Source organism: Physella acuta, unplaced genomic scaffold (assembly GCF_028476545.2).
Source record: "Physella acuta isolate Inbredline_101_S28 unplaced genomic scaffold, ASM2847654v3 ptg000450l, whole genome shotgun sequence".
Taxonomy (NCBI): Eukaryota; Metazoa; Mollusca; class Gastropoda; family Physidae; genus Physella; species Physella acuta.
The window spans coordinates 455,141-475,769 of NW_026731969.1; the positions used below are offsets into that span (position 1 = coordinate 455,141).

The 20,629-nt window shown below is 30.7% G+C and overlaps 3 protein-coding genes across 4 annotated transcripts; all 3 read right to left on the minus strand.

Moving 5' to 3' along the window:
• Positions 1–229: 229 nt before the first annotated feature.
• LOC131943281 (uncharacterized) lies at positions 230–5,517 on the minus strand. Its single transcript, XM_059303304.1, has 8 exons — positions 5,433–5,517; positions 5,046–5,203; positions 4,549–4,668; positions 3,940–4,075; positions 3,117–3,285; positions 2,282–2,502; positions 1,760–1,849; positions 230–1,293 (listed from the first exon to the last, which is right to left on the minus strand). The coding sequence occupies exons 1-8, from the start codon at positions 5,470–5,472 to the stop codon at positions 1,013–1,015; spliced, it is 1,215 nt and encodes a 404-aa protein (XP_059159287.1). The 5' UTR covers positions 5,473–5,517; the 3' UTR covers positions 230–1,012.
• A 2,331-nt stretch (positions 5,518–7,848) lies between these two features.
• LOC131943282 (uncharacterized) lies at positions 7,849–12,776 on the minus strand. Of its 2 annotated transcripts, XM_059303305.1 has the most exons (10): positions 12,709–12,776; positions 12,237–12,394; positions 11,682–11,801; positions 11,372–11,507; positions 10,875–11,043; positions 10,474–10,694; positions 10,169–10,240; positions 9,838–9,888; positions 9,063–9,407; positions 7,849–8,413 (listed from the first exon to the last, which is right to left on the minus strand). In XM_059303305.1, exons 1-10 carry the CDS (start codon positions 12,746–12,748, stop codon positions 8,091–8,093), a joined length of 1,635 nt encoding a protein of 544 aa, XP_059159288.1. In that variant the 5' UTR covers positions 12,749–12,776; the 3' UTR covers positions 7,849–8,090. The 2 variants fall into 2 exon arrangements, with proteins under 2 accessions (XP_059159288.1, XP_059159289.1); XM_059303306.1 differs by lacking the exon at positions 9,838–9,888.
• Positions 12,777–15,021: 2,245 nt separating this feature from the next.
• LOC131943260 (uncharacterized) lies at positions 15,022–19,226 on the minus strand. The gene is made up of 8 exons (XM_059303278.1): positions 19,122–19,226; positions 18,020–18,136; positions 17,758–17,893; positions 17,243–17,411; positions 16,697–16,917; positions 16,362–16,445; positions 15,717–15,802; positions 15,022–15,411 (listed from the first exon to the last, which is right to left on the minus strand). Exons 4-8 carry the CDS (start codon positions 17,395–17,397, stop codon positions 15,022–15,024), a joined length of 936 nt encoding a protein of 311 aa, XP_059159261.1. The 5' UTR covers positions 17,398–17,411; positions 17,758–17,893; positions 18,020–18,136; positions 19,122–19,226.
• Between the last annotated feature and the right edge of the window lie 1,403 nt (positions 19,227–20,629).

The window sequence follows — 20,629 nt, forward strand, 5'->3', positions numbered from 1 at the left end:
TCTTTTTCCTACGCTCAATTTTTAAAAAAAGAATACACTGCACACAGAAAATAAAACATTCTAAGCTAATATATTTTAATACTGGAATTATTGAAATAATAAAAAAAATGTTCACACAAAATGTAATGCTTTATGCTGTTTGTTCTGCTTATAATTACTTATACTTCCCCCCCCCCCCCCCGCCTTATAAGGAACGTCTACCGCCCCACCAAATGAAATAGAATTTATATAGAAAATATATACTTTTAAAATTGTCTGCCCTCACAACCCTTCCAGAAAATTTCAAGACCCCCGTGGAAGAAAATGTCTGAAAGAAACACTGAGCTCAGAATTACACAGCATTGTTTTCTACAATTATAAAGGTATAAAACATTATTTGGAAAAAAATAACAGTAAATCAGGCGTTGCCGAGAAAATTTGAAAATTTTTATTCTTTCCCGTTATTGTAACTATTAAATGAACTTGTTGGTAGAGAAAATAAAGGCTAAGCTGCATTATTTCAAGTCCATAAAAGACTAAAGCTGCAAACTAGTGAATGAAAGAGGTTGGTGGCATTAAATGGTACTTTTTACCCTTTTTTATAGTGTTTAGCATATTCATCTACCACAGCATCAGGGTTCATACATTAACTTTTCACTTTAACTTACAAACATCTATTATTTATTATCTATTCTGATTTATAAGCCAATATTTGTCTGAAAAGTAGTGCATAAGATTTGCTAATAATATATTTGGAGATAAATATAATTCCATCTGGATACACTAAGCACATTTTAATACAATGTTCTATTTGTTGTAAAATGTGAATCCCAAATAAAGTGAAATACATTTTAGACCAAAATGTTTTCAGAAAGTACAGCTGCAGGGCATAGTGCTAACATTAATTTATGTAATTCTTAGTATTATAATTTAATTGTAATAATTAAATAATAATAATTTAAGTTTCTCTAAACCTAAGAAAATTGGTATTATTTATTTAAATCCTAATTACAGTATTATTATTTCAAGACAATCAGAAACTTGAACATTTCTCCGCGAAAGTAGGGTATTTACTTTCTAAAAGTGCTAAAAAGATTTTTAAAGCTTCTTCTTTTCTTGACTGTAGGAGCTTTCTTATTAAACATTTCACTCTATTACATCGGGAGTCTTTATTATCAATCTCCTCTTCATCATCCCAATCAATGACTCCCTTCTCAACCAAGTCAGGTGTGAAATCTTCAACCTTCATTTCCTTGAGCAGCTTTGAATAGTTTTGTTTGATCCACAATTCTTCCTTTGACACTGTAGCCGAGTCTGCAATATAAAAAGTATCATATTAAGCTAAATCAACTCTTTTTTGTATGAAAGTAAAAATACCTTTTCAAATCTAAGGGTCCATGTTGTATGTGAAGAAGAGATCACCTGTTTCTGTGACCTCAGCAAGTTAAGGGATAGTGTGGTAAGCAGTATGCCCAACCATCTTTACTTTACCTAACATGAGCCAGGTACCTATTGAAGCTAAGTTGACTCAGGGACATTGTACGTCCTTTGGACTCGAGCCCAGGATCAAAACTCAAGATTTTCTTTGTTAGCAGTCAAACTCTCCATTGTTTGACCATGTTGTCCCATTCTTAAATGTATAATCACTTTATAATATATTTTCAGCCATTTATCAATTTAATGGAAGTTTTTTTGTGTCACATCACATCAATTTACCATGTATTGATTAAATGTTTTTGTTGTTCATATTTAAACAATATATAAGGACAGATTGATTTACCTGCTAAATCATTGACTCCCATTTCAAGATTATCAACACCATCTTTATCATCAAAACTTTGAGAGTTTTCTCTTTTGATTTCGGAGAACCCTGTTAAAAAAGATTTATTTTATACTAGTAAAATTAATTGCCTGGCCTATGTTGATATTGGAGGCATTTTCAAAATTTATATCAGACTATTGTAACAAAATTAGCAATTGCATTATCAATCAACATCTTTAAATAGAATTACATAAAATTTGTCATTAATATATTCAAAATAATTACCTTAGAATAAAATATTGATAAAACGTCATTTTAATATATTTAAATTAATGTTAATATAATAACAAAATTTGCATTGTACACAAGAGTTATTTGCTAAACCCTTTTAAATTACCTGTTTTTATAAAAATATAGCATCATTTTATTGAGTTGAATTTTATTGCCATTAATGCATCACAGTTGATGTTAGATACAGCGTTAGTATAGAGTCACTAGTAACAAAAATAACATGGAATGAATTCCACAGACAAAAACTACCTTTAACAAATTCATGCTTCAGAAGATCCTCTGCAGATGGCCTCTCACTGGGTTCTTTCCTACAAACTTGAGACAAGAAGTCTTTGAGAATATCTGAGCATTTTTCCAGCATTGGCAACTCATGTTCATTTTTAGAGACTCTTTGTGAAATTTGAAAGATAGATAAACCTTCAAAAGGAATTTTTCCAGTAACCATCTGATAAACAGTGCATCCCAGGCTCCTGTTAATAAAAATATTTTTTTCATTACTGACGTTTGAACTTTAACAATATATTAAAATCATGATTTAGTTTGTTTGAATGATAGTACCGGTACCACCCAGCGCTAATGGGTACTTTATTTAAATAATGGAGGGTAAAGGCTGCTCAGCTATTGGGTACTCACTTAAAGGAGAGTAAAGGCTGCTGTGGATAGAGCTAACCATAATACCTCTTCTAGGTTAGAGAAACAGGTGAAATCTACTTTGTCTGTTCATGGACTTTTTTTTCTTCTCTTTTAATGGAAATGATGGACAAGATTTGTTGTAACAAATTTAAGTATTAGGTGTAAACATGTTATTTGCCATATAGCCTGTGGGCTCCAATTTTGCTTGTGTGTTTTGGATTTGCTTCCATGGCCTTTGTCCATCAAAGGACAAACTATACAGCAGTTGTTTGATTTAGGAGTTGTCTCTCCTAGATGGGTTGCTGTCACCAGCTATAGAATTTTATCTCACTGGGGTTCAAACTTTGGGAGTTTTAGGTTTATCAGCCAAGAGCTTTACTAGCCCAATAATGCCAATCCCTTATGAACTAACTGATCTAGTACATTTAAGGTAATGTTGAAAAAAAATTACCATATATCAACTGATTTTTTATGTGTTCCTTCCTTAAACATCTCTGGTGCCATCCAGCTTATAGTTCCTTTCCCTTGTGTGTTGGCTTGCGATAATGTGTTTAGAATTTTGGCCACTCCAAAGTCTGATATTTTTATATTGTTCTCATCTTGCATCAAAATATTTGAACCTGTTTTCATACACAAAACATGATTTCATGTGTTATTAAAAAAGTAAATATCAAGCACATTTTCAACAATTAAAAGCTGTTTGAAAAAAAATATAACATTTTTACATTCTTGAAATCTCACACAATGCTGTTATTATAGAATCAAGTTTTGGTTGATAGTTATTGTTAATTTAAACTATATTTTACCATATAAAAAAGTAAAATTCTAGATTTAGAAGAAACGAAGCATTTTTGAAAGAAGCTAAAATGAAGTGAATGATCATTGAGAGAATGTAAGCAAAAGCACTAAATTTGAAAGGACTACTGGGGGTCGGCGTGGTTGAGTCTGTAAACCTCATGGTTGCTAAACTGAAAAGTCTCGAGTTCGAACCCTCAGGCAGATGAGACTTGTTAGCTGAGGGCTGCCACTCCTCTAGGAGAGACAACTCCAAAATGAAACAACCGCTGCCTTGTAGTTTGTTCTTGGTTGAACAAAGGCTATGAAAGCAAATCCAAAGATGAAAAGCAGGCTAAAATCAGAGTTAATGGCCTTAATGGCACATTACCAGTTGACACATATACTTAATTGTGTTGGAGGGAATCCCTTTCAGCACTAAAATTAAGAAGAAGAAGAAAGGGCTACTAAGATGTAAATTTCTTAAAATTTAAAGGCACCTTTTATGTCTCTGTGTATTATTTTTAATTCATGTAGAAATACAAGGCCTTCAAGGATTTGGTAGGTAAACATTGCAGCTTTTTCTTCAGTAAGCCTACCATGTAACTGAGAATTTATATACTTTGCTAGGGAGCCCTGGTGATATAAATATAAAAAGTTTTTATTTATGTTGATTCAGAATTGAAAGCTATTACTCTAACTAAAATAAGTATTTTCATAGGGTGCATTTTATTCAATACACATAATTATGTACAACTTATAATGCACACACATATACAATTTTATATATGTATATATATATGTGTGTGTGTATAGAGTCTACACATATACATACAAAGAAAGCTTATCTTTGGTAATTGGTTATATTTAAATAATATTGGGCTTCACCAAACTGCTAGTTATTTTCATACATTTATTTTTGGTGAAAACGAATAAAAATGGCAGCTCAGTAGTTACTTAGAAACCGACCTTTTTTTTCTTCTTTGAATTATCCATCACTTAAAGATTATAATGGAACAAATTAAAATTTGGTTTTAGCATTCAGTTCTGTAAATTGTGTGATACAATCTACATTAAATGAATATCTGTGTATATTATTTAAGTATTACCCTCTCCATAAACTCAATGAACAAGGAGAAAACTCTCTCCGTCCTGCTGTAGCCAAAATATTTGATAATTCTGTAGTGATCCACATGTTTGAGAGCTCGTATTTCTATGTCTATTGATTCCTGGGGGAAAAAATATTTTGTACAAAAGTATGCAATCTTATTACATGTTTTCAAAAAAATCTAAAGGTTAATTAACTGTTGTTGTTTTTTTTTTAAATTAATTTTAGAATTTGTCTATGAACAAATAAATCTAGATATGTGCAAATATTTTATAACAGAAGTGTTTTTAAAAACATCAACCATATAAAATATCTAGTCTTGTGCTTGTCAAAATTAGAAATACAAAAAACAACAAACCTCAATCATGATACTTGTGTGTAAAAAGCATTTGATCAACCTTTCTAACCACATCAGAGTAGTAAGAAAATAAATACAAACTAAACACACATATAAACATACACAAAGTGTGTGTAAGAAAATCATGAAAAACTTCTCACCAGAGACGCTCTGTTGATGTCATCTGATATAATGGATTGCTTGACTACATACTTTCTTAACTGTTGGTCTTTAAGATTTTTCATATGGGAAACAGTGCCATGTCTACCTGATGCTATCTTTGTACCTAATTTCCAGTTCACCACATTCTGTTCACCATCTGTATGTACATACATACATACATATATATATATATATATATATATATATATCATGACTTTTTGGCTATATATCCTTTATATAATTTTAAAGTAAATGTCACTATATGTTCACTTTTCCTAGAAAATTCTTAATGGCTGCTAAAGTTCATTGGCATTTACATGAACTTTGATTATATTATTACTAGTATAAGAAAATAATTTAAGTAACAGTTATACGATATTGCTTACCTCCAATAAACATCCCATCATATGAGCCAGAGGATGCCATTTACTTTTTATTAGTATAAAAGGGCTATATTTATATATATTATGTAGTATATACTAGATCTATATACTATAGGGTCTATTGTCTATATTTTATTTATAAATGCATTGCGCAACTTTGGTATGGTACCCAGAGATTTATGGTTAAACTGACATTTTTAATAATTAAAACACTTTTTATTTACATATAAAACAAAATTCAAATCCTTAATATTTTATAAAAACTGCCTTCTATACATAGAAAATGATAGCTAAAATGAAAGAAAAAGCTTGCTAAAGCACCATAGCCTAGTTTCAAAGCACTTCCTGTAGCAAGTATAAATGGAAATTCCCATTTTTATATGTATTTTTTAGATTTATAAAAACTAGGACAGTGCCAAATGAACATTAAAAACCATGGCTAGATACAAGTTTAAACAAAAATTAAAGGCATAAATATCCAATCTAAAAAAAATGTTTATGATAACAAGCTTCTATATTTGTAATCATATGAAGCATTTTTATAAGAATGAATGTGTGTTGCCATATAATATATTTAATCATTCAGAAAAACTGTAGAGCAATATCTAAATAATAAATAGGCCAATACATAACTAATATCCTATACAGGGGCGTAGCGAGGGTGGGGGGCAGGGGGGGGGGTGCGGACACCAAGGCAAAAAATAGCAAAATATATAGAGAAAAACTTGAGTGGGGGGTGCAAATTGAAAGTTTGAGGGGGGGGGTGCAAATCGAAAACTTGAGGGGGGGTGCAAATCGATAGTTTGAGGGGGGAAGGGTCGCTACGCCTTTTGGGGGGTGACACCATTAAGTGCTGCACCGGGTGACACCCGACCTCGCTGCGCCACTGATCCTATATACAGTACTACCTCTACACAAGAGATATGAGTGGACAAGCAAGCAATGTTAAGTTTTGAATTGCGAGCAAAATATGAAATACAATTACGAGAAACCTGACCAGCAAGTATCCGAGGTTCTGGTATAGAAACACCCCATAATGGTAACAACTAGTTGTGCATCAAAGCGATTTAACTTTCTTTGCTCATTTCTATAACATTTTGAAAGGATTGGAAGAAAAAAATACCACCTTTGAATTTTTTTTAAATGTATGTTGAAAGTGAAGATGGCTTGGTGAAAATAAACAGTTTAGAGAAGAGCAATGACAAATAATAAGCAAAAAAAAAAGTTGTGCAGTTGGATTATATTCAGTGAAGTTTAGTTTAATTAGCCTAGCATTTAGTTGAGGGATAAAATGTAGCATTGAAGAGACTGAAAGACTTTTGTGAATAGATGAATGAAGTGAAATTTCAAAACAAAAAACAGAATAAAATACTTGTGATAATGACATCATATTTTGATCCATAATATCCTAAGAAAGTATTCATGAAAATATCATAGGGGTGGGCAAATGATTACCTGAGTTTCTCAAAGAAGAAGGTGGCTGGGTGTAGGGTCGTGAGGTGACTGATTAGTTTTTAGACACATTAGGATCGGTTGAGGGAGGCAGGGTTGAAAAGGGTGTGATAGAACTATCAAATTTGACAGAAATGCTATGATAGGATGTTTCGTGGTTTATCAGGTTGGGTGAAAAAAGTGATAAGCAACTGTATAAATAAATAAATAAATATATATATATATATATATATATATATATATATATATATATATATATATATATATATATATATATTTGCTTTTCACATTATCTAACACGGTAACATTTTAACAGCACCTCTTAATAAAGTGATGCTTTAATCACAAACAAGTCCTGACACAACCAACCACATGGATAAAGCCCACCTAAAGGTTAAACATCTTGAACTTGCTATAATTTTAACAACTATTTACTACTAAAATAGTTCATGTAACATAGTATAATGTCACTACAGGAAGATTGGTTTACTTGTTTTCATTAAGCTGGTTTATCAAACTTACTCCATTTAATTTTTGTATGCACAGAATGAAATAATGTCTTCCCCACTTTGAATCTAAATATCTTTTAAAATTTTTTATTGTTGAAGTAATGATAATATGCAATTTTTTGTCATGGGCATATAAGAAGATCTTATATCTTTTTTTTAACATTAAATTGGAGTCAAAATATGTATAGGATTAACAGTTTAGATCTTATGAAAGCTGCAGCCTCTCTTTTATTTGCCACTGTTATGTGTATTTTAATTTTCTTCCTAATAGAATATTTTTCAACATTTTTAATGTACCTTATGTAGTATAATCCTCAATTTTGCAATCAATGTATCCTTAATTTTAGAAAATAAAATTGAGTTTTATTTTTAAAGTTAGTTAAGTCAAAAAAATAGTCAAGCAAAACAAAATATTTCAATTTATTCCAACATAGGTTATTGTACAATATGTTAAGCATATAAGCTCTTAACATAAGAAAATTACATAAGTAATGCAAAAAACCGGGGGAAATGGTAATTTTAGATATTATAAAAATAAATTAAAGTTTAATGTATATACACATTTCAGAAAAATACATAAAAATAAAAAGAATGCTTGCATTTATACATACCCAATAGTCAACAGTAGGTCTATATATAATATGATGTTTTAATCAATTATACTATATCATTTATACTATATGCTAAAAATTGATAAAAACTATTTTTCACAAACAAATTTTTTAACTCTTTCCCAATCAATAGTTGTAGAGTGTTCCTCTTCCGCTTTCACAAGTGCAGCTAAAAAGTTGCAGTAAGTAGCTGAGCTCTGCTTTCTCTGCCGCCATCTTAAGATCAGTTCACACTTTGTACGTAAGATGTCCTTACAGCTCTCTGTGGTAGTTTCTATCTCCACTGTGTTAAACCCCAACACAAGCATCAGACCCTGCCAGTTGTTGCCTATTGCAGTCCCTAGTCTGCTTGTTTCAGCCTCGTCTGGTCTCTTGTGTGACAACTCTTGAGGTAACTGCTCAATCCATGCATCTATGTGCAAATAACAGCTAAAATATATTAATAAGCTGCAAATAGTTGAATACATATACTTGTAATTTGCACAATAATAATATATAAATAATACATTAGACCTTTTTGGGACTGCATGGCCTTGCAGTAGAGAGTGAGACTGCTAACCCGAAAGTCTCAAGTTCGAAACCCTGTTCAAGTCAGTAAAGCAAATTGGTTCCAGATGCAGAGGTCAGATGAACTCTTCTACATCTGCCCCATGTGCCTTGTGCACGAACGGGAAAAGATGATATTGGACCTTTGGGCTAGCAGCCAAATGCTCTACCATTTGTCTTATCCATCCTTCATATATGTACATACTAGCAAAATTTTGCCAATATTTGCTTATATTTACACACACACAATATATATATATATATATATATATATATATATATATATATATATATATATATATATATATATATATATACATATATATATATATATATATTCGTATATATATATATTCATATAAATATACATATTTATGTTTGTCAGTATATGTTTAAATGCGTTGGTGAATATTTTATTATTTGCAAGTGTATTTTTTTTTCAAATCGGCAATACTACCCAAAGACATAATTCTAAAAAAACTTTAGGCATGACGAACAAATGTGGATAAACTTACATAATTGTGTATGCTCAGCATCATTGGCAACAACATCAGCTTCCAAAATTAGTTTGACAATGTGTTCATATCCAGTTTTACTCAGGGCCATTAAAAATATTTCATACAATTTTGGTTTGTCCTTTTTTAAAATTGTGAATAATAATTTTTCTGCCTTCTTCTTTCTTGTTGGTAAACATGTTATTTCTTCTATTTCATCTAAATTGAGCAAGTTGTGCTGAATAAAATAGGGAGTGAGTACTTCTGAGTCCAACTGGTCCAGTAATTGTGGATAAACAGATTGGATCTTGAGTTTGTAATTTATATTTGTTACATTGTTTTTAACATCCTCAACAGATGCTAATCCTGGAAACAAGAAAATTTTTTTGAACTAATAATATAACTGAATACATTTTAAAATAATCTATATATATAATTCTCTTCTTCGAGCTGTTAGAAAACAAGCTGCAAACGCTCTCCCTACCTCCCCACCCCTACATGGTTTTAGTGAGCTGTGTTCACTCTAAATGTTTACAAGCAGAGCCAACGATTTTAAACGTAGGGGGGGGGGAGGAGGGGGGGAGGGAAGGAAGGGGGGGGGGGGGTTATGGTCCTTAACGAGCTACTTATAGTGTTTTAAAGAAATATTTTCAGTGTCAGCGTTGGTACTGTCGAATTCACAAATTATGAATGATTGAAAATTAGAAACAACTAAATAGCGGCGTATGTTATGCCGCGGGCCGGCTCGTATTACTATAATGTTACTAAAAGCATTTAAATGTAACAAAGGAATTACCTGAATTTGTCTTTGAAATGCCAGAATAATTGCCATCAGTATTATCTGTTCCTGTGAAACAACATTTATAGGCTACAGCTCAACAATAAATTAAATATTAAATTTATTTTTTGCTGTCTTTAAACTTTAAAGAGACAAATGCCATCACAATAGTTTATTACATTTATGGCAGAATATGTTTCTAAATATGTATCAATTTCAAAATCTGAGAAACCAATAAAAAGAAAATATTTAATGTTGTCATTGAGTGTTAAAGACAACCTGGAAGTAACCTTCTTAGGTTTTTTTAAATAATTCATAACATTATAATACACAACGAATTATGTCTTACCAAAATTATACTTGCTTATCACACTTTCTTCATCTTCTTCAATGATTTCAATGGTCGGTTTATTAAAATACTCTAAAAAGAAAATATATATATATATATAAATATATATATATATTTATATATATATATATTAAATGTGAAACATAAATCAGCATATCTTACTCAGTTATATTTATTTGGTTGGAAAATAAATATATAAAACACTTTTTTTTAATTAAATTTCTTTATTATTTGCTTATGCTTAGATTTATATCTGAAAAAAAAAAACAACTGTTCTATTATATCTGTTTTTTACAAAGACTCACCTTTAAGAAAACTGTGTTCCATTAATGAACTTGCACTTGCTCTTTTGCATGGATCTTTTTCACATGCTTGTCTCAGAAAGTCTTGTAGAGTTAAGGAACAGTTTTCAGCAATAGATAACTCTAGCTGATTATTAGATCCCTTTATAATAACAGTTTTTACACTCATCTCACTAAAAGGAATCTTTCCAGTTATCATTTGAAAAACTGTACAACCTAAACTCCTGAAAAATACATCATGTGAATCAAGAAAACTTAAAGCTATATATATATATATATATATATATATATATATATATATATATATATATATATATATATATATATATATAGGCATGTGTATAATTTTTATTTTTAAAAAATATAATATATTCCTATATATTATGCTTAAAACTAGGTAGTACCAAATATCAACTTTGTAGTCATGTGAGACTTCCTGGAACATTTCAGGCGCCATCCAACTGACAGTTCCCTTTCCTTGCGTGCTTGCACGTGACAGTGTGTTGAGGATTTTAGCTACACCAAAGTCTGAGATTTTTATATTGTTTTCATCCTTCAAGAGAATGTTTGAACCTGACAAAAACAATGTAGATCTAGTTCAAAACGGAAAGAATAGTAAAAAGATATATTGAGATTGTTCTACATTTTGTTAGATTTTCGATAATTAAATTTAAACTACGATAGCCAAGAAGAAAATACACAAACTTAAACGTATAGAATAGAAATTTCTACCGAAAAATATAGTTTAAAATTAAAAGAATTATACACAAAAGGCTTTTATAAAAAAAAAGTAATAAGATTGCATATAGATCTAGGCCTACATTTATTATGTCTACAACTCAAGATTTAAGGTCAGCATTGCAAGTATCTTTTACAGTTTAAAGTATAATGCATACATTACCTTTAATATTCCTATGAATGATTTTGTTAGAATGAAGATAATGAAGACCCTCAAGTATCTGGTACGTGAACTTTGCAGTTTGTTCTTCGGTCAGGTGTCCGTTTGTCTGGGCAGACGTATATTTTGATAGGGAACCCTTGCACAAAAAAATAATGAAAAAAAACGACATGTAACTTTTACTATTCTAAAGTATTTTAACGTAAAACTTAAACTTAAATTCTATTGCAAATTGTTTCAAAATGTTCAATGGACTATTAAAACATTGTGTGCACGCTTTGGGAGCTTATGAAAATAGTATGTAGATAAATACCATTTCCATGTAAGCAATAAACAGAGAGAAAACTCTTTCAGTTCTGCTGTAGCCGTAATAAGTGACGATTCTTTTGTGCTTTACTCTCTTAAGTGCTTCCATTTCCTTATCAATTTCTTTCTATCAGATGAAAAGAAAAATATATTGAGTATTGACCCACAAATTGTTTTAAAACTATTGTTCCAAAATTAACTCGAAATTTAAAAAAAAAATATTTCATTTAAAGATGTTTACAATAATACATTTCTTTTTTCTTTTATAAATATAAATAGTTTTAACAATTATTTATTTAAAAATAAGTCGAGTTAACAAAACAGGCCATATAATATATAGTTTTGATTCCAGAAATAAAGAGATTTTTTTTTTTTTGAAATATTTTTTTTTGTGGTATAATATTTGACAAGAGGTAAACGATAAGAGGGAATACATCTACCTATTATACATTTTAAACTTTCGAATGAAATGATAGAATTTAATTTTTATAACTGAAATTTTTTTTTTTTAATTTTTTAAAATTATTTTTAACTTTACATTGTTGCTTAAAATAATCCTTACCAAAGAGTCTGTGTTCACGTCATCAGATATAATGGCTTGTTTGACAGCAATTTCTCTGGTCTGTCTGTTGTTTAAGTCGTTAACGTGGTAGACGTACCTGTATTTACCTGGAGCTATTTTGGCACCCAGTTTCCAATTGCTAGTCCTTTGTTCGCCATCTGTATAGGTCATAGGTAGTTAATACACTTTACACTTCGCGGATAGTATAAAACAGTAGTTATCATTAAGTACAATTAAGTACAGAAAACCTAAATAAGTCACTATTAACACGATACAACAAGCACTCAACAAAAAAAAAATATCCTCAATGCAGAATCAAAGCTTTATCACAGGTAATCGTACTTTTATTACAATAAAACAACACAGGTTTTTATACATGAAACAAGCGAGACACTGACATCAAGCACAGAAAATGCTTGTAAATAAATGTGTAAATACCGCTTATATAATAGGAACATTACGTTACTATTACCTCCAATAAAAAATCCATCATATGATCCTTTAGAAAACATTCTCTATACAATATACATGAATGTATTCTCCAGTGTCTATCTAATCTAGGGTTCGTGCAGCTAAAGAAACCCAACTGTTTGCACCACGAGTACTAGTACAACAACATCAATAATAATCAAACAAAAAACATTATTAGACAAATGTTTTGTTTGAATACCTAACATAAATCGTTATATATTGCTATGTAGGACTACAATGTAAATCATAATTCTAACTAAAAAGCTTTTGGCTAACGTCAAGAAGACATCTCTACACAGTTAAAATCATTTCCTGTGAAATAAGATCGGGGATTTCCAGTAGTAATCCTCTTTGTCGTAAAATTTCCTTGCTATTGCCAACTTCACGAACAAGAACTAAACAAGTGGTTCTGAACCTTTTTTGGAAGTACCGACCCCGACCCCCCCCCCCCTAGATTCATATGCAAAATCGCAAAAATCGGTTTAGTTGAATAGTCGACTGAAGATTTAAAATATTTCAATTTCCCACCTATAACTATAAATATTTTTTTCCATTTTGACACATAGGCAATCAATAACACATCCTTGTCTCTATAACCATTTAAGTCACGAATTTTCGTTATCATTCACTATTGTGTACTTCTAATATCACTTTTTTAAAAGTGCAAACTTTTCTATTAATCCAGCTTTTGCGTTTATTCGATGAAAATAAATTTAAAATTCAGTTCTGAATTATCAGAATACACAGGTATTTTGTGAAGACACAATACCAACTAATGATATCAGGATATTATAAAAAGTTATATATGATTCATCCATATCAAACTAGTATCACAAAATATTTAAATGAAAGTATGCTTTAAAAAAATGTATTTACTTTATTACAAAGGAGTGTTCAACGTTTCGTTCAAGAATAAAACCGATGTTTTATAAATAAATAAATGGCTCCGTAGTCTGATAGACGATAGTACAATTGCACCCTGGAAATGAGGAGTTCAGGCTTAGCCAGGTGTTGCTCATGGTATAAGTCCTTTCTGTCTGTTCATCTGATGTACCTAAGGCCGAGACGTTACCCGTACATGTTAAGCGCAGCAAGTGCATATGTCATGTCGTCAAAGACTGCTCTACTATCAGAAACGTAAACAAAATGTGTTACTTGTATTGCGATCCAAAAAGATTTCGCATAAGGTAACTTTATTAACTAGCCATGCCTGCACTATTACTTTAGCATAAATTTGACGTGGGGGAGAAGGGTTTTGTGTGAGGTATAAAATGAAAAAAAATGTAACAGACAATGATCCAATCATAATATTTTTAAAATTTTAATTGAAAAAAGATTTAACATTTCAAACTGACTAGAAAAAATGAATTCATCTTCACATTAAAAAAAGAAAATGTATTTGTGTTCTAATCAATCAAAACTAATAGTGGTTCATTATATAAGCCTGTCAATATGTAATTGCAACAAAAGAAACACACTGTCAAATTTCGACCCCATTATATTAAATGATTATCGAGAAGAAAATGATAATTTGCAATTTTTAATAGACGACAGTAGCTGTCCTAAAAGCATAAATAATGATTTAGTTACTATCAGAATGATATTTTCTATAGGTTTTTGAATTGTTTGCAAAGCTCTTCTTATTTATACTAAATAGAAGGTCCTATCTAGTTGTTAGCTTTTCTGGTCAATTTCTTTTTCCTTCAAGTAGGCTAAAATGTTGCAATTACGATTAAGCACTTGACTGGTGAAGACTCTCATTTAACTAATTCGAGATAATGTGTCCGTTTTTAAAGTTGAGACATTTTCGAGGACTTTCTATATGTTCATTATTGACTTCATGCGTAAGGAAAAATGTTTCATTGATGAGGATGAACAAAGGTGTATGGTAAGTGTTTTGATCCAAGGATTTTGGTTAATAAGTTGTACAGGTCTGAGCTACTCAGTAGTAAAGGATTACATTAATTATAATGTTATTTAGATAATTAGCTAGTGTCTAACTACTACAGTCAATATTGAATTAAAAACAAGCGTGCTAATAAAACATACAACAATTTATATAATCAAATGTTTGACAAAACGTTTTTCACGAATTTCAAATTTTTTTTCATACACACAAATTTTATAAGTAAAAAAATGCAGTTACAAAAAAATGTTAGTGTATCTCAGAATAATATCCAATTATTTTAGAATTTAGCTATTTGAAGCTTAATGCAACAACGTGGCAAAAGTGCTTATATTTAATACAGTAAAGCTGCAAAAAGAGGTAATGAGTCTGGTAAAAAAAAAACTCCTTATTGTTTTCATACTTGGATTACATCCCTGAAACAAACGCATTAAATTTAGCATTAAATTCTTTCTTATTATTGTCCTTAAAATCAAGAAGTATGTATAAAAATTCGCCCCAATCGACTTTAAGTTGATTCGATTCCTCCGCTTTCTTCATTGCAGCCTCTAGGTTTTTATGTGTCGCTTTTTCGCCCTCGCGACTCACCCACTTGACGAGGAGATTGGTGATTGTTTGTTTGACGTCATTTGAACAATCACTCAGTTCCTGCGCAGTCTCCTCTGGGGTGAAATCTAATTGAAGGAAAAGATGCTCCCAGTTTTCACTGATCGTTGCTGCATACTGAATGGCATAGTATTCGGGGATTTTACTGCTTAAATATCTGTCATTGTCAATGTGACTGGTCCCTCCCTGAAACTAAAAATAAATTACGATCATTTCATATTTTGTTCAGAAACACAAATATTATATTCATTATTGTTATTTAAATTGACATGCAACAGAAATTATAATTTAATGTATGATTTATAATATTAATGTTTTGATCAGTTAATAAGTAATTTTTTTTTTGTTTAAATAAACACACTGAAATTTGAAGTTGACGCAACTTCACAACTGCCACAATTTATAATATTAAAGAATAGACTCGATGAAGATCGTAGTGATAAAACTATGAATATATCATGCGCTGTAAAAAGGTAGTGAATTAAAATAATACAGACCATTGCTGGCCAATTGGTTATTGGCACGCCTAGATTAATCGTCTGTTGGGCTCGAGCAAGTTGTTCAGGAAAAGAAAGTTTAGGTTCTGGAATTATTAAGTACTGTATATATATATATATATATATATATATATATATATATATATATATATATATATATATATATATATATATATATATATATATATATATATATATATATATATATATACACATATATATATATATACACACACACACACATATATATATATATATATATATATATATATATATATATATATATATATATATATATATATATATATATATATACACAATGCGCAGACACATAACTTTGCAGTTAAGTAAGCCATTAGACTTAATTCTTTTTAAAGAAATTAATAACTAACGCATTTAATTATAACCTAACCTTTGATTTCATTTTCAATAATCAATTTTTATTCTGTTTTTCTCATGTGTAAAGAAAGGATATTACGAAATTTCAAAATGCCGTTTTTTTTTCTTAAAATTATCAAAAAGTATAACTCTTTTTGAAAAAAATGTTTTTAATTACTCGTTGTTCTTCCAATCAAATTGAACTTGGACACAAGGAAAAGTGTCTATACAAAAGTGACTGGATTATAGTAATATCTTTTTAAATACCTTTTGCAAACTCAACAGAACTTGATTGTTCATCTTCAGAAGAATCGGTGTCATCTTCATTAGTGACGTTGCAGCTTTGAAAAACTAAAGTGTAATTTTTAAAATGGCATCCATAAAATTTATATATTTAAAACGGAGTTCTTATTAACTAAGCGTTCATTAAGTGATTTTAAAATCTTATATATTCATATATATATATATATATATATATATATATATAGAGAGAGAGAGAGAGAGAGAGAGAGAGAGAGAGATAGAGAGAGAGAGATAGATAGAGAGAGAGAGATAGAGATTAATGTGATTTTAATTTGAAATGATGATTAGTGTTACATTACCTTTTGAAAAACTATGCTTCAGTAATTCCGTTGCACTTGGTCTTTTAGAAGGGTCTTTATCGCATGTACGCTTCAGAAATCTTCGTAGATGTTTAGAACAATGTTCTGGTGGCGTCAAAGCTAATTCGTTTTTAATCGCTTTTAATGTAATTGAGTAATCCTCCTCTTCGTGGAAAGGAATTTTCCCAACAAACATTTGATACACCGTGCACCCCAGACTCCTGAAAATAGAAATCATACATGAATTATCTTCTAAGTTGAATGCGAAGGGTAGACAAAGGTACAGGATATAGTCCAAGTAAAGAAAGAAAATTTTAAACCCAACGGGATTTGAACCTACCAATTCACGCGGCACCAAATTCTGTTTACATTGCTATTTCAGAAACAACGCTTGCTTTCCAACCTCTCTACTCGTTCTAATTTGAATGCTATTACATTTGTTTGATAAACACACATACATGTACTTTACATGTATAACACACACACACACACACACACATATGTATATATATATATATATATATATATATATATATATATTATTACCAAATATCAACTTTATTGTTGTGTGGCTTAAGCCGAATGGCTTCAGGAGCCATCCAGTTGAATGTTCCTTTCCCTTTGGTAGTTGCACGTGAAAGTGTGTTGAGGATTTTTGCTACACCAAAATCTGATATTTTTATGTTGTCTTCATCTTGCATTAAAATGTTTGATCCTTTCAAGTAAGAGAAACAAAATTATCTTGGAAAACTCGGAGTAAAAGAAATGTATACTTAGCGTAAAACCAAAAAAAAAGTTATAGCCATTGTAAGCTTAACTTATAAATTCGTGTATAGTATTAATAGTACATTTGGGCAGATATTATTTTTTATGTCATTTATTTTAAAAAAAGTAAATGTTTTTTTGGTGAATATATTTTTAAATTAGTTTCAAGTTCATAAAAAAATGTCCTTATATTCTTTTTTATCTAAATACAAAGATCGATGTGTTTTTAATACGACCTTTTTGTTAACCAAATACAGAAACATGGCTACTGAGGTAGGGCCAGACCTTAGCTTTACCTTTGATGTCTCTGTGTATTATTCTCTGTTCATGTAGATATTCAAGTCCTTCAAGTATTTGAAATGTGAACTTAGAAGTTTGCTTTTCAGTGAGGTGGCGGTCTTTTTGAGTCTTTATGTATTTAGCCAATGAACCCTACAAACATATATATATATATATATATATATATATATATATATATATATATATATATATATATATATATATATATATAAGTGATGCAATGTCGAATATCAGTATTCTACATGGTGTTCTCGCTACCTTTTCAATATAAGCAGTAAATATCGATACGACATTAGCAGCCCTACTGTATCCAAAGTACTCAAGTATTCTGTGATGTTTGGCTTTACTTAATGCGTTTATTTCATCTGGGATCGACTGTAGTGAAACAAAATAGAATATAGAGTATTTATAAACGTGCAAAGGAAATTATACATTTATATAATATTATATATATATATATATATATATATATATATAATTTATTTATAATTTATTTATTTATTTATATACATATATAGCATTTAAAGCTTACAATACGGAATGTTTAAATTATTTGGTAAACTACTATTTCTTACTATTCGTTAACCCATTTTGGAAAACAAAATACTACTTGTATTATTAAATTGTTTTCGTTATCAATACCCTCATTATAAAGAAAATTTAAAAAATAAAACCGGTAGTGATCTCCCCTAAACTTTCTCGAATATTCTTATATTAAACAACAAGGGATGGGAACTCGGAATATAGACATGATTTTTTTATCTATTTTAAATACTTAAACTTTTTAAAATAGAATAAAATCTCGTGGAAAAAGAATTGCACACCAAGTGAACGCCTAATACAATGTGCATAATAGTGCGCAATATTGTTAGTACTTTATAAATTTACCTTAGTTTTTTGAGAACTCGAAAATAGAGTAAATTACTACTTCCAGTCAACCAAAAACACAAAAAATTTGACAGAAGGTAGAGAATTAGATCTTTTACTTACATGTGAAATTTCATCTATCTATCTGAAATAGTACTCAAGTTATAGGCTTTTGAAAAATTCAAAGAAAAAAAGTACCACTTCCGGTTATCGGAAATCGCTCAAAAATTGATACGGATCTACGATTTTGATAAAATACTTATATGAAATTTCTTCAACCTAGCTGTAACGGTACTGAAGTTATCGTGTTTACACACACACAGACACACATACACACACAGACGTACGGACAAGATTGCAAAACTATGTTTTCCGACTCAGGGAGGTGTAAAACGTCGAGATTTGCAAAAAAAACTTGATATGTTTTTTTTTGCACGATTACAAGACTTTATTATACTTTGTATATACGAGAAAGTAAAAAGAAAAGTATTACACTTGCAGTATCATCGTCGTTGATGTCATCAGACAAACACAGCTGTTTGACGGCACACTGTGTATCGAGCAGTTTCTGGTCATCTACGACCTGGTGCACCACTGTGCTGCCACTCCTTGCTATCCTCTGGCCACGTTTCCAGTTGGTCGGCTCTTGCTCACCGTCTGCAGATACACGCATTTTTTCGTGGTTATAATTAGGGAAAGGCGTGGTCGAGGCATTGAGCACATAATAAATATATGAAAATTTGTTTTAATAAGTCTTGAGTTCAAACCCCCAGGTAGACGAGACTTGATAGCCGTGGACAGCCGTTCATCTAGGAGAGACTACCTCAAAATCAAACAACTGCTGCCTTGTGGTTTGTTTTTGGTGGTCAAAGGCTATGGAAGCAGATCCAAAATGAAAAGAAAACTGAAATCGGAGTTAATGGCCTAAATAGCACATAACACATATCATTAATTGTGATGAAGGGAATCCCTTTCAACACTAAAATTAAGAACAAAGAAGAGAAATAAGTTTTGAATTTGATTTAATAAACTTGAATCTATTCAGATTCGACAGATACAGCACGTGTTACTGAGAAAGTAAAGACGGGTTTTGTATATTGCTTACTACTTCTTTGATGTGTAAAGTTCGCAAAAACAAATAAAACCCATAAGATTGACAATAATTTTTGAAGTGCAATTTTATTCTACTTGTTCTCTCTCTCGACCGTTAGACCAGTTGGTTTCCATCAAGCTTTTGCTTTCTAACCCAGTGCATCGCATCATCTGGTTCGGACATGAAGGGCAGTTCATTCAATGGATAGCCTACTGTATGGAACCTAAGCTCATATGTATGATTATTGCGTCTTTAGAATTGTGTAGTGAAATATTTGATTTCTTTATTTCTCGTTTTCTGCCCAATGTCGTAAAAACTTGTTACAATTTAAGACCACTACATTCCAAACCACCTGGGACGCCGTGGCCTAGCGGTAGAGAGCTAGATTGCTAAAATGAGAGTCTGGAATTTAGAATCTTGAGTCCTAACTTGCATTAGGGTAAAAAGGCATAGTGTTGATCACACTTTCCCTTCATATGCCGAGGTCTCTAAAGCAGATAAACTCTACTTCAACTGCCCCGTGTTTCTTTTCATGAACGTAAAGTGATGACGTTTATGACATAACAAACCTATTACTTATTCACCTTTGTATAATTTACATGAAGGACAAAATGTCCAAAGTTATTTTTATTAAAAACTAAGCTACCCTTTTGAACCTGAACATTCCGTAACGTAAGTCAGTCATGAGCAGGCTAGACACAAAGGCACTCTACGTAATGGACCCAGGATTCGAGCTCCAAGCTCTAGACTTTCGAATTAGCCATCATGCACTCTACCATCCAACCACACTGTTGTTATATTTTTTAAATATAAATTTATTGGAAATACAGCTTTCAGAATTAATTTTTGCCTAAATAAATTACACGAAATTTGATATGGTGCGATGGTAAGAAGTATTAGACTAAAGA

Excerpts from the sequence above, each read along its gene's own strand:
- LOC131943260 (XM_059303278.1), bottom strand. The coding sequence starts at position 17,397 with ATGCAAGATGAAGACAACATAAAAATATCAGATTTTGGTGTAGCAAAA. Across the intron at positions 16,918-17,242 it reads AACAATAAAGTTGATATTTG|GAGTCTGGGGTGCACGGTGT; the intron begins GTAATAATATAT and ends TTCTATTTTCAG. Across the intron at positions 15,803-16,361 it reads TTCTGTTGAGTTTGCAAAAG|AACCTAAACTTTCTTTTCCT; the intron begins GTATTTAAAAAG and ends TAATAATTCCAG.
- LOC131943282 (XM_059303305.1), bottom strand. The coding sequence starts at position 12,748 with ATGTTTTCTAAAGGATCATATGATGGATTTTTTATTGGAG. Across the intron at positions 12,395-12,708 it reads TGATGGATTTTTTATTGGAG|ATGGCGAACAAAGGACTAGC; the intron begins GTAATAGTAACG and ends TGACCTATACAG. Across the intron at positions 10,695-10,874 it reads GACTACAAAGTTGATATTTG|GAGTTTAGGTTGTACAGTTT; the intron begins GTACTACCTAGT and ends TGTATTTTTCAG.
- LOC131943281 (XM_059303304.1), bottom strand. The coding sequence starts at position 5,472 with ATGGCATCCTCTGGCTCATATGATGGGATGTTTATTGGAG. Across the intron at positions 5,204-5,432 it reads TGATGGGATGTTTATTGGAG|ATGGTGAACAGAATGTGGTG; the intron begins GTAAGCAATATC and ends ATGTACATACAG. Across the intron at positions 4,076-4,548 it reads TCATTGAGTTTATGGAGAGG|GGCTCCCTAGCAAAGTATAT; the intron begins GTAATACTTAAA and ends TTATATCACCAG.